The sequence below is a fragment of the Sander vitreus genome, chromosome 20, assembly GCF_031162955.1.
Source record: "Sander vitreus isolate 19-12246 chromosome 20, sanVit1, whole genome shotgun sequence".
Classification (NCBI taxonomy): domain Eukaryota; kingdom Metazoa; phylum Chordata; class Actinopteri; order Perciformes; family Percidae; genus Sander; species Sander vitreus.
Genome location: NC_135874.1, coordinates 6,888,825 through 6,904,681, shown reverse-complemented (window position 1 = coordinate 6,904,681; position 15,857 = coordinate 6,888,825). Strand labels below are relative to the sequence as shown.

General features: G+C 38.6%; 2 protein-coding genes across 2 annotated transcripts; one reads left to right on the top strand and one right to left on the bottom strand.

Moving 5' to 3' along the window:
- Window positions 1-751: 751 nt before the first annotated feature.
- cdkl1 (cyclin dependent kinase like 1 (CDC2 related kinase)) lies at window positions 752-12,385 on the top strand. The gene is made up of 10 exons (XM_078277173.1): window positions 752-833; window positions 1,736-1,986; window positions 3,621-3,742; window positions 6,247-6,319; window positions 6,691-6,781; window positions 7,731-7,931; window positions 8,688-8,770; window positions 9,031-9,087; window positions 9,501-9,662; window positions 11,279-12,385. Exons 2-10 carry the CDS (start codon window positions 1,819-1,821, stop codon window positions 11,378-11,380), a joined length of 1,059 nt encoding a protein of 352 aa, XP_078133299.1. The 5' UTR covers window positions 752-833; window positions 1,736-1,818; the 3' UTR covers window positions 11,381-12,385.
- On the bottom strand, window positions 11,846-15,834 carry dmac2l (distal membrane arm assembly component 2 like). Its single transcript, XM_078277174.1, has 5 exons — window positions 15,731-15,834; window positions 15,490-15,593; window positions 14,025-14,233; window positions 12,652-12,823; window positions 11,846-12,554 (listed from the first exon to the last, which is right to left on the bottom strand). The coding sequence occupies exons 2-5, from the start codon at window positions 15,582-15,584 to the stop codon at window positions 12,440-12,442; spliced, it is 591 nt and encodes a 196-aa protein (XP_078133300.1). The 5' UTR covers window positions 15,585-15,593; window positions 15,731-15,834; the 3' UTR covers window positions 11,846-12,439.
- Between the last annotated feature and the right edge of the window lie 23 nt (window positions 15,835-15,857).

Below are 15,857 nucleotides of genomic sequence, written 5' to 3'. Positions count from 1 at the left end.
CTCAGTGCAACAGGACAACATGACAGGTTTACATTTTCCTCATGTGGGATGACGTCAGAAAGCTTGGGTTGTTTTGATCATCGCTAAAAACATGAAATGTACTCTTTGTAAGAAATCAATCCTAAAATGATGAAACTGCAGCACAAAGTCATGTACTACAAACTAAAAGTGATTTCCAATGTGTGAGGATTTGTGTCTTTTAAGGACAGGAGCATCAGTGAAGTCCCCCTCTGAGAGTAGACTGACGTGTGTGTGTGTGTGTGTGTGTGTGTGTGTGACATTTACCTGCCTCTTACATCTCTGACACTGATAAAAACCCCAGAGGACTATGCTTTTCCTTTTTTATGGAGGTGTAGTCAGTTTTTCCTATGGGAACTGGGGAATTTAAACAGAGAGAGTCCGTGGATAATACCGGAAGGAAGGTGATTTCCACCTTCAAAATAAAATCAAGAAACTGTTCTGTCCACAGAACCCAAACTCGAGTTTTTCTTTCACCTCTGCAGAACAACGAAACATTTGATAGATGCTTTTCTCGGCTCAGGAGGCTTACAGTGCATTTAAAAGAGCAATAACAGTTGCTGTGTATGGGTCAATTCTACAGGCAGCTAATTACCAACAAAATATGAAACTAAAGGAAGTGATGCGTGCTCATTGTGTTTTATTTTGAAAGGTACAACCGGATGTCGGTTTATTCTAAACGTGTTGACTTTAAAACCACGCTCCTTGTGTCTGCAGGGACAGTTGAGCTGTGATCGTCCACCTTGTTGTGTTTGGAACAAGAAGCAGCTCCTCACTGGCTCTGAATTTCACACAGATCAACATTTTCACTGAAAGTAAGTTTTCAAATTTAAATTTTTTGACGAATAGGAAGTTATTTTACCGAAATATTTCTCTCAGAAATATAGAAATGTGCCTACTTATATAATCAGCTGGTTTAATGAGGCAACTTTGAAACCAGACTTCAAACTTCAGCATTATAGTAACTATTTTTTTCATCACATACAATCCTGTAATCTAATGTCAGTTATAAACATGCAGCCTGAGCTGTTCATTCATACCTTTTAATATTAATTTTGTGCAGCACTTTGATTTTAGTCACCTAGCTGTTCACTCTCTGTGTTATTTGTTTTCGCTCTTTATCTCCCTCAGGGGAATGACCTAACTTTGCATTGCAAATGTTTTGGTTACGCAATCTAACTGTTGGGAGACTGGTGTAATGTTGCCTCTAAGCAATTAAATCTATTTTTTGGAAGCAGTTTAAGAGGTTTATCTTGACATTTCTGATCCCCACATCCAAGAGCTTAAACACCATTCGATCTTGGATGCAGATCTTTTATAGTTTTCATTCAATGAGCAGATGCATGTACATTCTTTAATATGCTTTTATATTCAGATAATTATGCATGACATGTTTTTGTGCCATCAGCTCTGTTTTTTTTGGTTTTTTTTTAAATAACTCATAATAGTGATGCACAGGTTAAACAGTGTTTCTGATATTACATGAAAAGCCACCAAAATAAACCAAAATCTATTTTATATGCTTAAGAAAAGCATTATTGTATTTTTTTTTTCTCAAGACAACACCCAACTCTCATATGACCCAGTTTTGATCCTTATTATGAATTTATTCCAGCTTTAATTGAGTGAATTATTCATAAAAGCAGCAGGTGGTCACTCTTCTTCTCTGTATTCCCGCTGAAAACTCCTCCTGTGTCTCTTCTAACCCTCTTTATAGGCTGCAGACGAGACTGTCCAGCCTCCTTGGACCCTCCTGGAAAAGTGTTTTTATATTCATATGTCCGCTGGTCCAGCCTGAGGATGGAAAAGTACGAGAAGATAGGAAAGATCGGAGAGGGCTCCTACGGTGTTGTCTTCAAGTGCAGAAACAAAGACACAGGGCAGGTTGTCGCCATCAAGAAGTTTGTGGAGTCAGAGGACGATCCCATCATCAAAAAGATTGCACTGAGGGAGATCAGGATGCTCAAGGTGACAGCCCATAATTATCCTTAATATCCTCTAGTTCTTCTCACAAAAAGTCCTTCACATCTGTGTGTTTTGAGCACAGCTGTGCAATCCAGGTTTACCAGGCTGTGGAAGCCCATTTCCGCCAAAAAAAAAGGTAGATCAAGAAAAAATGCTAATGCTATATCACGATTATGAGATAAAAAGTCAACATGTTTGACTTAGTTAGTAAATATTCTCAGATAGTACATCAAAACTATGAGAAAGCACAAATTCCATGTTTGCTCATTAAGTCAAAATTATCAGAAAAAATGTCAGAATTGTAAGAGTGAGTAAACATGTTGTGTTTTATCTCATAACTTTGAGAATTTTTGTTTTTATCATGACTAGCTTTTCATGTATTCTTTCCTTTTCCTGGCTTTCATACAATTTCTTATGATACTTCAAAATCATGAAAACTAGTCCAAACATCAACAAACATGTTATTATACTGAATCACATTATGTCTATATTAATTTTAGAAGCTAACCTTTTAACATTTTAATCACACCTTTACCAGCTATATATATATATATATATATATATATATATATATATATATATATATATATATACTCTCTTTTATTCATAATATGGATGAAAGTATAAAAAATACTTTATAGTCTACCCTGGAAATACAATATAATAATGTACAGTCAAACTATAATAACAAATCCCATGATGGCATACTTTATTTTAATGTTTTATTTGATCTTTTAAAGATGCAAATCCTGTTTCAGTGTCTTCCTTCTGTGCTGAGCAGCCAGCAGGAGAGACGGCATGCAGTTAATTCTGCAGACAGAGGGGAAGCATTTTTGTAGCTGCTGCACAGAGAAAAGAGCAACGTTCAAAAGAGGTTTAGAAGGTTGTAATCAAATAAAGGAAAAACCCCGCAGGGTCAGGACAGACTGAAGTACCTAAATTACAATGGGAAATGTATTTTAATAACAGGAAATGAAAAACTGGGCAGCCTTTAATGACTGAAAAGGCGTCAGCACCAGTGAGTTGTTCCGGTTTGTTTGTGTCTTTGTTTTTAGCTGTTTGACTGTAAAATGCTATTTTAGATATTCTTGTCAATACATATTAAACCTCTAAGTGATTAGTGTCCCCTGGCTGACTTTGACATGGGAAAAAATAGAAAAAAAACATCAATGACAGTTAGTTCCTTGTCTCCTTCTCAGACAAAAACAACTGAAACAGTAAGGCTGTTCTGTTTATTTAATAAAAAAAACATTTATTTTGCTACGTTTGTTTAAAGCAAAGGCTAAAACAAGGCGTTTTTATGTTGCATAATAATGATCAAAGATGCACTGGTGGATCAGTGGTTTAATTAGTCATGCGGTGGGTGGGAGTGCTAGTGGCCTGCTGGACACCATGAGCTCATAAATAGGACAGGATGGGGACAGGTTGTCAGGGGCAACAGCATGTTTATTACCATCTGTTAACTGTTTAGTCTGTTTGATAAGAGTAAACCACAGACGGTGCATGCTTTCTAAACAGCGTACTTTACTGGTTTACTAGTTCTATGGAGCTGTATTTGTGTGGATGTTACTGTATTTCTCTGATAAGTGTGTGAGACAAAAGCCCTGAGACGTCTTCTGCTATGTTTTGTATCTCAGCAACTGAAACACGCCAACCTGGTGAATCTGATGGAAGTGTTTCGGCGTAAACGGAAGCTTCACCTCGTGTTCGAGTACTGTGACCACACGGTCCTCAACGAGCTGGACCGTCATCCCAGAGGGTGGGTGTGTGGAAGAAGTATTCACATCTTTTACTTAAGTAATAATACCACAGTGTAGTGATACTTTGTTACAAATAAAAGTTGCGCATTCAAAAGTATTAGCATTAACATATACTTTAAAGTACCAACAGTAAAATACTCATTATGCAGAATGGCTCATTTCAGAGTAATGTATTATAATTATTGATGCATTAATGTTCACTTTAAAAGAAAGTACAAATTCAGAAAATGGTGAGAAATGTGGTCACAATTACCCAGAGCCCAAAGAAACACCTTCACAATGTTTGTTTTGTCCAACCAACAGTACAAACCTCAAACATAAATGAAACTAATTCAAAGGAAAAGAAGCAAATTTTCATATTTGTGAAGCTGGAACCGTAAAATCTTCCGGCATGAAAAATTACTTAAATGATCTTTAATGGTCATTTCCAATCGATTAATCTGCTAATCATTTTAGCTGTACTTGTTTTGTGTTTCTTCATTTGTAAAGTAACTAATGTTGTCAAATAAATGTAGCGGAGTAAAAAGTAAAATATTTCCCTGAATTGGAGTGGAGTAGAAGAAAATACTCAAGTACAAGCACCTCAATTATGTACTAAAGTACAGCACTTGAGTAAATATACTTACATTCCACCACCGGAAATAACTTAATACAGATATTTGAAAAGATATTCTAATAATATCATGATACTGACTCAACCACTCAGCCCTCTTTGTAAAGCAGTAAAAGCTTTAGAAACTTGTGTTAGTAATGCAATGAAAAGAAAATATTTCTCTATTTAAGGACTTTTTCCTCATATGAAATGAGCACACAGCTCAGTTTACTGTACAGCCTGTCACACTGAGATAATGAAAGCATAAATCTGAGTAAGGTGGCTTTTGATTTAACAAAGTGCTGTGTACTTTGTATTATCTCTACATTACACATATACTACACCGTACACTGTGCTTTGTCCGGCTGTGACGGGCATAACGCTCATCTCCCAGGAAGCTGACCTGCTCGCTGTGGAATGTTTACAGTGATGGTCTCCCAGAATGCATTGCTGGCGGGGAGCTGGCGGCACTGTTTAGTCTCGGGCCACATTTTATACGGAGTGTTTTCGCTGTCTGGTTTCCCCCTCTGGTCCCGGCCTGTAGTCTCCTGGACACAGAGGGTTCAAAAGAAGAGTTGGGAGAACAAAGTGGGGAGAAGGGGCGGAGATTGTTATTAATTGCCAGTCACAAGGCTCGATTTAGCCATTTCCCCGGCAACACGGATAGATGATGGTCCCTGAACCAACAAAGCCTCAGTGTTGAACATCCAGACGAACACAGGACACTGTTCACTGTCCTTCACAGAGCCATCTGAGGGAGGAGAGATCTCGGGAAAAAAAAAAAACAGAGCTGAAAAACTACAGAAAACAGCAAAAGGAGACCGAAAAAGAAGATTTCTGCTTTCCAATAATCCAAGAACAAAGTGATCTATCCATCCATTCTTCTGTTATTAGATTTGTCTTTTTGTGTAGATGAATCGTGTATAGGGTCAAATACCAACAACTAACAATTGAAATAATAAAACTATATAGTCTGACCAATAATCACATATATAATTACAATTTGGCATATCTAAATAAAATCAACAATTACCAGTCATACGCCTTGAGACTTTAGTTAATGTCAGCAATTAATTGAGGTTAAACAAATAAACTGCGATTATGTAAAATAATTGACAATTATGCATTAATTTTTACAGGCCTACTTTGGTGATCCTCTGACTTTCCCCGTCAAAAATAACAACTTGTCCAATACTTTGGATTATGACAAAATACCTGCAGAACTAATGTTAATAACATTCCCGGTAGCCTCGGCTTTACTTTGTGTTAGTAGTACTAGTGCTAAGTAGCAAATGTTAGCATGCTAACATGCTAAACTAAGATGAACATGGTAAGCATTACCTGCTAAGCATCAGCATGGTATCGTGTCTCTGCGAGTATATTAGCATGCTGGTGTTAGCATTTAGCTCAAAGCCCCTTGTGTACAGCCTGACTGTTGATAAATGTTTTGATTACTTGAAATACTCGTTTGTATTAATAAAACTGAAAAGATACGGTAAATCTGATTAAAAAACATTTGTTTAGTTCATTCATAATTTACATTACATCATTTATAAAGTTAACAAAGAAAAGCAATCATACATATAATACATTTATCAATCAACAGATTTTACGTTTTTGTTTAACCCACTAAAACAATCACTTGAACCAAATTTAAATCTTAGTTTGATCCAGTAACTGGACATTATTTTGCAGCTTTCAGCCCAATTTTGTATGGCCCTACGTTGTCGTAGAGAATCATAGTAGTTAGGAAAGTTCCAGTCGGTGGATCTTTTTGTCAACCCACTATAAGTACGCTAAGTTGAAAATAAAAATGAAAATCAATGAATCTTTATTAATAATTTCTATTGATCCGTTTAGTGATTATTCAACTAATCAGCCTAACATGTTGATTTCCTTTTTGTCCTCCAGAGTTCCAGAGAACCTTGTGAAAAGTATAACCTGGCAGACACTTCAAGCTGTCAACTTCTGTCACAAACAAAATGTAAGTAACTTGTACTCACCCTTTTTCTATTTCTACTCTTACCTGTCTCCTCATGTAGTATAATACAGTGTGTGTTTAGTTGTCAAAGCTTCCCTTCAGCTTGTTTTTGAATTCCTCCATTCTCCTCCCACCAAGCCTCCTGCTTTATGGCTCTTTTTTTTTAACAAGAATTCCTTCCCCTTGGCTGACCAGCTGTTAATGTATCACCTAGACACAACAAATGCTACAAGGGCTCCCATTTAACCGCAATGTCTCCCTCTCTTTTTACCGTTTCCCACACATACCCCTTGTATTCTCAGCATCTCGCAACCATAATCATCTGAACACATTGTTGAGCTTTCAGTAAAGTGCTTTAATTCCTGTTCCTGCAGTGCATTCACCGAGACGTAAAGCCGGAAAATATTCTCATCACCAAACACCAAGTCATCAAACTCTGTGATTTTGGGTTCGCAAGGATTCTCAGTAAGTTTTAAGACTTTATCAACAGCTGTTACATATTTGACAGTGCCACCTGGTGGACACGTACATGTTGCATTCAGTGGTGTTGCCTTTGTAGTATTTTAAGGCTTCAATCATTTAATGCTGTGTGTTTCAGGTGTGCAGCTGCAAAGGTTTTACTGGGAGGAAGTGTGCATGTATTTGAAACTCAAGCAGCCCTTAACCATGTTTTAAAATGTGTTTTTCCAGCCACAAGTTGTGATTAGGGAGAAACCTTCATTATAATAGAGGTAGTCTCACATTGCCAGACATCTCTTGGCTCTACCACAGATGTTTGCATTTCTTTAAACCAATCACAATCGTCTTGGCGGCGCTAAGCTCCGGACGCAGCGACGGTGGCTCTGCAAAATAGTCTCGGGAAGGAACTTGTTTTGGTGGAACATTTGCACCCCGCAAAAGAAAACAATAATAAATGAAGTTAACTGTTCACCCAATACAGTAACATGAGCTATTTAAATAAGCTGGATACATGGTTAAACTAATGGTATTTTGCTCTTACCAGTGTATCGCCGTGTGTACTTCGTCCACAGCAATCCCGCCAATCGGTCCCAAAACGTCCCAGTTAGAGAGGAAATGTAGTAAACATATTCTTTGTAAATCTTTACAGTCATTCCCTGAAAGAACCAAGCAGGCCTGGCTTATTGCACGATCCAAATTTTCTTCAAAACTTGCCATTTTCAGCGTGTAGCTGGCTAGCTTGAAGGTTGTTGTTAAGAACAGCAACGCACAGAGAGTGGCAGTCGTTGATCCAGACTATAATAGAGGCTACACTGACATAAATATTTGATATCATAAAACCACTATATTAAGCTAATCTTCAACACAAAAGTACAGAGTACTTGCGTGATCTATTCTTTAACCGTCACCATGACCTGATAGCTCACTCCCTACATACCTTTTTTTGTGCCTCCAGCTGGTCCATGCGACTACTACACAGACTACGTGGCGACTCGTTGGTACCGCTCCCCTGAGCTGCTGGTGGGAGACACTCAGTACGGCCCCCCGGTGGATGTCTGGGCCATCGGTTGTGTGTTTGCCGAGCTGCTGTCGGGAATCCCTCTGTGGCCCGGGAAGTCTGACATGGACCAATTGTACCTGATCAGAAAGACTCTCGGTAATCAATTAGTCTGCTGCTGTTTTTTTTGGGGGGGGGGGGGGCATTTCTGCCTTTATGGAAAGGGGAGAGAGAGGGGGGAAGACATGCAGGAAAACCGTCACAGGTCTGACTCGAACCCTGGACCTTCTGCGTCGAGGAATAAACCTCTGCATATGTGCGCCCGCGCTACCAACTGAGCTAACCGGCCACGAGTCTGCTGTTGTTCTGAGGGGAAACCTGCCAATACAAACTGTACAGTGAGAAATTTCAGGATTTCAACAATAATACATAAAAGGGATGTTTGTGGGATGATTAACATTGTCATTTATTGTCTTTCAATAGACCTATATTCGTGATTAAATGATGATATATATCATTATCAGACAATTTACACAACACTGTTGTACAGATTCAAATCTTATCATAGAGCTTAATTGATTTACTGTTCACACAGTGCACTTTAATGCAATCAATCACAAAGCATAAGGCATGCATCCCTTTGGAAATGTTAACAGATACATTAGATGTGTCAAATTTGAAATAATACATAAGGATTAACAGGATATTTGTTGATCTTTTTTCATACATATGGGCAAAGGATAAAGCAAGAAAAACATAATCTACATTGTCATTACATTCTTGGGAAAGTTATGGAAGTTGAAAAATGTTTCCCGGAACAGGAAGAAGTTGTAAAATATCTATAAACTTTTGGACAAATAATAATACCAGGAGTGATTTGAAACATGTAATGTTCATCTTTCTTGTCTTCTGCAGGAGACCTGATCCCTCGACACCAGCAGGTCTTCAGCAACAACCAGTTCTTCTGTGGAGTTTCCATCCCAGAGCCACAAGAGATGGTGAGACACACCACCCACTCCACCTACATGTGCTCCATCTGCCTACATCACACAAGTGGATGTTGTTGTGGCTTTTTGATCTACATTAGCTGTATTCAGAAACTGTTATTATTTTTTTCTTTCTGTAAATTTGGTATTCAGTGAGTTTTTGCCAGCCTTAACTCATCCCACAAACGCTAAATAATGGGAAAAAACAACAAGAAAAAGAAAACTGTGAAAACCAAAAAATACTGAATCTTTGTTATTGTTTTTTTCTGTAGGAATCTTTGGAGCAGAAATATCCAAATCTCTCACATCAAGCTCTGAGTCTCATGAAGGTAACGATGTCATGACTGTAATCTTATAATCTGTGTCTTGTTTTAATACACCACAGCCCAAAAAATTCAGTTTTGAACATTTCAATTTCAATCCAGTGAAATGTGCATGTTTTAGATATATGTACGTCAGGCGCCCGGATAGCTCAGTTGGTAGAGCGGGCGCCCATATATAGAGGTTTACTCCTCGATGCAGCTGACGCGCTCGCGTTGTCATCTCCTCTCTCTCCCCTTTCATTTCTTCAGCAGTCCTGTCAATAAAGGCCTAAAAATGCCCAAAACTTTCATTCATTCATGTGACAACAAATGATGTGCAAAGCTTTCTGTGTTCCCAAATAACCAAAGTAAATACTCCATCATGTTTACTTAGTTGCATAATTGGTGATATTTAGCAAGTTTTCTTGTTGATGGTTTAGGGTTGCCTGAGGATGGACCCGGCCGAGCGGCTGACCTGTGAGCAGCTCCTCCAACATCCGTACTTCGACAGTCTGCGGGGAAAGAGCGAGAGAAGCTCTCGAGAGCATGACCACTCCAGCAACAAGAGGACGCGTTTACCTCGCAAACACCTTCCTCCCGGGGTTAGTGGCCTTCTCTGTGAAGAGTAACGGTTGTCTGTACTTATGTAATTTGCTGCCAGGCCTGTTGTCAGTTTTCTTAATTAAATACTGCATATCTTCCAGTCAACTAACCAACATCTGTAAAATTTGCAAACAAAATTGTGTTTTCTTTGAAAACAAATCTGGTTTAAACTAGGGCTGCACAACATATCGTTTTTTTTTTTTGTTTTTTTTATATCGTCTTCGCGATATCAACTGGCGCAATAACCACATCGCGAAAGACACGGTGAGATTTTTGTGTTGGTTGAAAGAAAATATCAGCAGAAAATTGCACTTTAAAATGTAACTGGCATTTTTTTGTAGTGGTGCCTTTTATATTCAATTCAATGTTCAATTTGTTCAATAACAGAATGTTGGAAATTATTTCCCTTCATTTCTTTTAAATTCAACAAGCAAATAGTTGTATTTTAGCAGTATACTGAAAGCTGCAGAACTGAGTAACTTTAGGAAGTGATATCGTTATCGTGATAGTCAACAACGTTATCGCATCATCTTCCTCATATCGTGCAGCCCTAGTTTAAACAATGGATGTATGTGTACATTTTAAACAAAGTAAAAAAAAAAAAATAAAAAAAAAGTTACATATCAGTTATCGGAAGCTTCAATATGTTGAGCCACAAAGGTCAAACTCTGAAAAGTTTGAATTAGGGAATTTAAGATTACTTTATTGGAAGATCATCCTGAAACTTTGTAATAAAAGAAGTCAAATGTATTTGTGACCACTATGAATAATAATACATTTAAGAGTGACTGTCTCAAACCCAAGGACTCGAAGACTACCTATATAACAAAAATCTAATCTAAAGGTATGAGACCGGTGGGAATGCAGTGCTACTTATTGTGTATTTGGAAAAACGCGCAATCCCTACTTAAAGGTGCCGTAGGTAGGATGGTGAAGATCCAGGACTTAGCCAAAAAATGTGGACATCAACAACTTCTCAGTCCCCCCCCCCCCTTTCTGCTAAAGCCCAAAACGGTCTCCTAAGCCCCTCCCCCCACAAGGGAGAATGAATGCGTGTGCATGAGCAGTGATTGACACGCAGTTAGACACCCCCCCTGGCCGTGATTGGTGCATCTGAACAGGGAGCGGTGGAGTTTTGCAACTCTCACTCCAGGCTGTAGGTGGAGCCAGAGGAGCCAGATTATTTGTTAAATGACCTGCTTCTTGTAGTTCTACTGGAACACAGGGTCAGTTTCAGCAAATATGACAGAAAGTTAGTTTTATAAGTCTTACCTACTGCACCTTTAACCGAGCAGAAGGACTACAACTTAACATTTTCCCCAACTTTTCCCCAGGTTTAATCTGATTAAATAATATGTTTTGTTGTAGAATAAACTGAACGAACAAATTAAACTACATTCTGGAGCTGCATTCCCCTAAAAAGTGTCATTGTCATTTTTAAATAATCCACTAAAAATGCATCATATTGCAGAAAATCTCAGTCTTCAATTCATCTTTTAACTAAGTTACATTTTACAACCTTTCTGGTCACCAGATATCAAATCATTGTATCCATGTAACTCTCAAAATGCTCTGAAAATTGTCCCTGAAACTTTTCTTTCCCCCCACCATGCAGTATTTGCCACAGCTGACCAGCAGTGGCATCTTCCCAGCTTTGGACAATAAAAAGTACTACAGCAACCTGCGCAAGTTCAACTATCACCTACCGAACATCTGAGCACGAGCCCAATCAAACCCCCCCCCCCCCCCAACACCATCAACAAGCAGCATTTTCTGAAACCTCAGGAAATGAAGCAGATTCTGGCAGCACCTTGGTTTTTAACGAAGATTCAACCACTTTTCTAAAGATTTTGTTTATCACGTGGGGGGTGTCGGGTGTCTCTTGATACTGATGTCAGTCTATGCACTATTCCCCAACATGTTTGGTCTATGTATGTTGCCTACGTTTCAATTGATCAAACGATTCACATTGATTCAAATGATTTTGTTGTATTTTGTATAGACGTGTAAAGACGAGGAGCAATACGTTGCTCTGCTCGTAGTCGCTGAGTAGACTAAGGTAAAACTCCGACGTACTGCCTTGCCAAATGTGTTTTTTATAAAACGACAGACTCTTTTAAAAAGAGTGACATGTTTTCAGTAGTGAGTTTTATGATGTAGGACACAAACTTTGACTCATGAGCATTTCTGAAACTATTTATTGACGTCAGGAGTGAATATTCCTTTAACCCACACATTTACTAGCATAAAAGCAGTAACGATACACACATTGTACTCATTCTCTGTTGAACTTTGGTGCTAAGGATGTTCACAGCCATCTGGCTGTCCTCAGATATTGTACAAATGCCAAATTAATCTAAAGAGAAATGATTTTAAGACTCTTGAATGACTCCCAAATTGTTTCTCTCTTTGTACCCACATATGGAGTAACCTTTATTACCTTGAATGTTGAGAATATAATAAACTAAAGAATAGTTCAATCTATCAAGTGTCAACAATATAAAGTGCTTTAACGTTCCTCTCTGCTGGATTGTTTTCTTTAAAGCTTGATTATACTTCAGGCTGAAAGGTGACACAGTCACCTGATTATTTTCCCATGCTGCCGTTCTCCACACGACTAAATGATTCACATGGAAATACACTTAACATTTTAGCTGAAGGAGCTACGTGTTGGATAATACAAGCCCTTCAATCCTTGGGTCTTTTACTTTGAAAACCTTTTTTTTTTTAAAAAGGCATCCGTGTTTTACAATTATAACAGGAAGTTGTTTCTCAATCAGTCCAGGTCCAGTGATATGTCCAGACGTGGGAGTGCCGTCTGTAGTCTGTCAACTGTCGTTTGTTTGTCTTTGAGTCCGGGAAGATCACTGAGAAACAGATTCTCCAGATTCCTGTGTGGAGTTAATACATGAATTTGTGTCATTAAAACATATACCTTTACAAAGAAACAGATATAAACTATTTTCTTTTTAGATCATAAACACTCACCTTAGTCTGTGCAGGGCGATGATGCCTTTGTCGGTTACATTCCCACACGACACCACCTCCATGGTGTTCAAACTCTCCTGTAGATTCTCTACTGAACTCAGCCTCTCCAGGCAGGTGTCCTCGATGTAGATACATTTGTTAAACTTGATTTCCTGCACATGTTCCAACCCATCTAGAAAAACAAACGCAGTATCAGCACACTCTTTACTGATTCAGTTTACATAGGCAGAGAAGGACTTTACACCAAAATAAATCGGTGTGGACTCTGGCCCCAAAGTGTGTGAGTGCAGCAGCACAAGGTCAGAGAGACGGTGCACTATGTGCGCCCGCTCGGTGTAAAACATCCCAGTCACTTGCGTCACTTTTGGATAATCAGTCTGGGAGAGATGCACTTTCACCGTCACCTGTCCTTTCTTTTTAACAATGAGGGGAATCACTTTCAGGTAAACGCTGAGGTCAAGCTCATGTTGACATAGGTAATGCAAAATTGACACTTTCTGAACATAGCTTTAATCTTTTGATTTGAGCAGGCTCTTTAGTCTGTAAATCCAACATTGATAGCCCTTATGGTACTGATCAAAATGTTTCTGTAACACAGAGTATCGAGAAATGGTATCAAAAGTCTGGTGAAATTGATATTCCCATTTCCTTATTCTTTGATCAAATAGTTTTTGATTCAATCAACATTTTGACAATTTGATAGACTATTTTTACCGCTACCTTATTGTACTGCTGCTTGTATTTAGAAAAACATTTAACAGTTGAGAAGATTTGGCTTCTTTTGTTAAATGATGAAGGGGTTTTGTAGATAAACACTTATATCTTAAAAGGTATATACATTTTTTTTTTTTTTTTTTTATAAACGGTAGGTTGGAGCACCTTGGTAGCCGAGTGGTTACAGCGTATAACCGCAACGTCTCGGGTTTGATTTCGGCCGTGGGACCTTTATTGCATGTCATACCCCTTTCTCTCTTTCCCACATTTCTACACTGTCCCCTGTCAAATAAAGGTGAAAAAGAAAAATCTAAAAAAAAAAAACAGTATGTTATGGTGTCACATCAAACTCAGGTAAGGCCATTGTAGCAGCACTAGTATAAAAACAAAATATCAAATTATACTTTTAAAAGATGCGTGTACAGAGGAAAAAGCCCCTTTTGTATTTCATTATATGGCCTTTCCAAACATCGGTGGTCCCATTATTGTTAAGGATCTAAAAATAGCAAAGTTCTCTTTATATTTCATTAGTCCATTCAGTTCGTTTTCTGGTTTAAGCCTTGTTAAATCTATCCATGACCATATGGAGGGAAATGGAAATGAGAGCAGGACATTTCACAAGGACAAGAACATAATATTCTCCCCACTGTAACACTGACCCAGGTGGTCAAAGCCTCTGTACATGATGCAGGATTCAGTAGCGTCTATCGCCTGGATCTTGTATCTGCCCAGAGGCCCAGTTGGCAGTCCATTGTAGTCGTGTTGCCAGCGATCGAAACCTTGAAACCTCACTTTGGCACCGCATCTCAGCAGCCACTCTGCTGCAGCTCGGTCTGGACCAACAGCTTTGATCCTTTCGTAGTCCACCCTGAGTGAAGATCAACAAACACTCAAAGTACGAAACAAGCTGATGACACACGTAATGTGATGCACACAGGAGAGGAGTCAAGAGGATTGCAAAAGTTCATATGGGGTGGCCAGGTTGGCTCAGTTGGTAGACCAGGCGCACATATATAGAGGTTTACTCCTCGACACAGTGGCCGTGGGTTCGACTCCGACCTGCGGCCCTTTGCTGCATGTCATTCCCCCTCTCTCTCCCCTTTCATGTCTTCAGCTGTCCTGTGGAATTAAAGGCCTAAAATGCCCAAGAAAAATTATCTTTAAAAACAAAAAAAGTTCATATGGGAACCTGACCACCAGGCCAGTTGTTTTAACCTGAGAAAATCATCCACTATTTGGTTATCTATCAAATAAAATGCTATATTTGCTGTTTGTTTGTTTTTTTATTGAGGATTTGCTTGTTTCCAACGCTGTTAGTCAAACTAAATAAACAAGACCACAGGGAAAGTTGGAATCTGGCAACTTGTGAGGGCCATTGTTCATAATATTTTGACGTTTTATAGATTTTTTTTTTTTTGTTGTTGACAGCTTGGGTTACAAAAACCTGGAATTCTCTGACAATAATACATTTAACCAAACTGCAGCAACACAGAGTTGGATAAAATATCAATATTGCAAACATGAGATTATATCATATGAAAATTATAGTGATCATAATTTTGTGATATAACCTGAATGTAATTTTCTGGTTGGAAAGGCAACAAACAGTGGTACAGCAGTACAATTTTCGGACCATATCGCAGTGTGAAATGATTCATGTATTCTGTACTGTACCATAATTCAAATGCTTATTTAGCAACAATTTGCCTGTAACTCCTCCCCAAAATGTCACCACATTATTAAAATTGAGATCATTGATTTAGATTTTCAAAATCACCCAAATTGATATGTAAATGGGGTCCACAAAATATTAGAAATAATATTCGTTATGACGCAGTACACTTAAACAGCCTCCAAATGAACGTTTCAACAAAAACTGAACATCATCCTCGTGATGAAGGCTTCGTTGCAGTACTGTTGTATTAGACTGTAGTAGCTTTAGCTAGGTATACCTAATATACTGGCAACTGTTGTGTAAACAGTATAAACATACAGTGTAGATAGACGTATGTGTAAAGAGTGCTTTGTCAATGTATCGACTGTTAATAAGTGTGTCCATGCGTTGTTGTGTAGCCATTAGCGTGCACACGTATGTCATTAATCCGTATAACAGTGTAGTCTCACTTGTTAAAGACTGCATTGAGCCAGCCCCAGAAGTGTCTGCGGCTCCACTCCCTCTGACCCACAGCAGACTGCACTGCCTTCGATAAAAGCCTCATATCTCACAGCTGAAAATGCATAACATGCGTAGTCAATCAATTATACTATTATACTACCGTTATACATCACTAATATACTATTACTTCAGTCAGTTAAACAAACAACTGAAACTTCGACACAGGAGAATCACATAAAATAATCTCACCTGCCCTCCAAACAGACAGGACTGTTTACATTTGGGACGCGTCCATCGCTGCAACCTTTGACTTATGGCGTAAAGCGAACGTGCCCTCTCATTGGCTGGGTCTCAGAGTCACGGGGGGCGTGGCCAC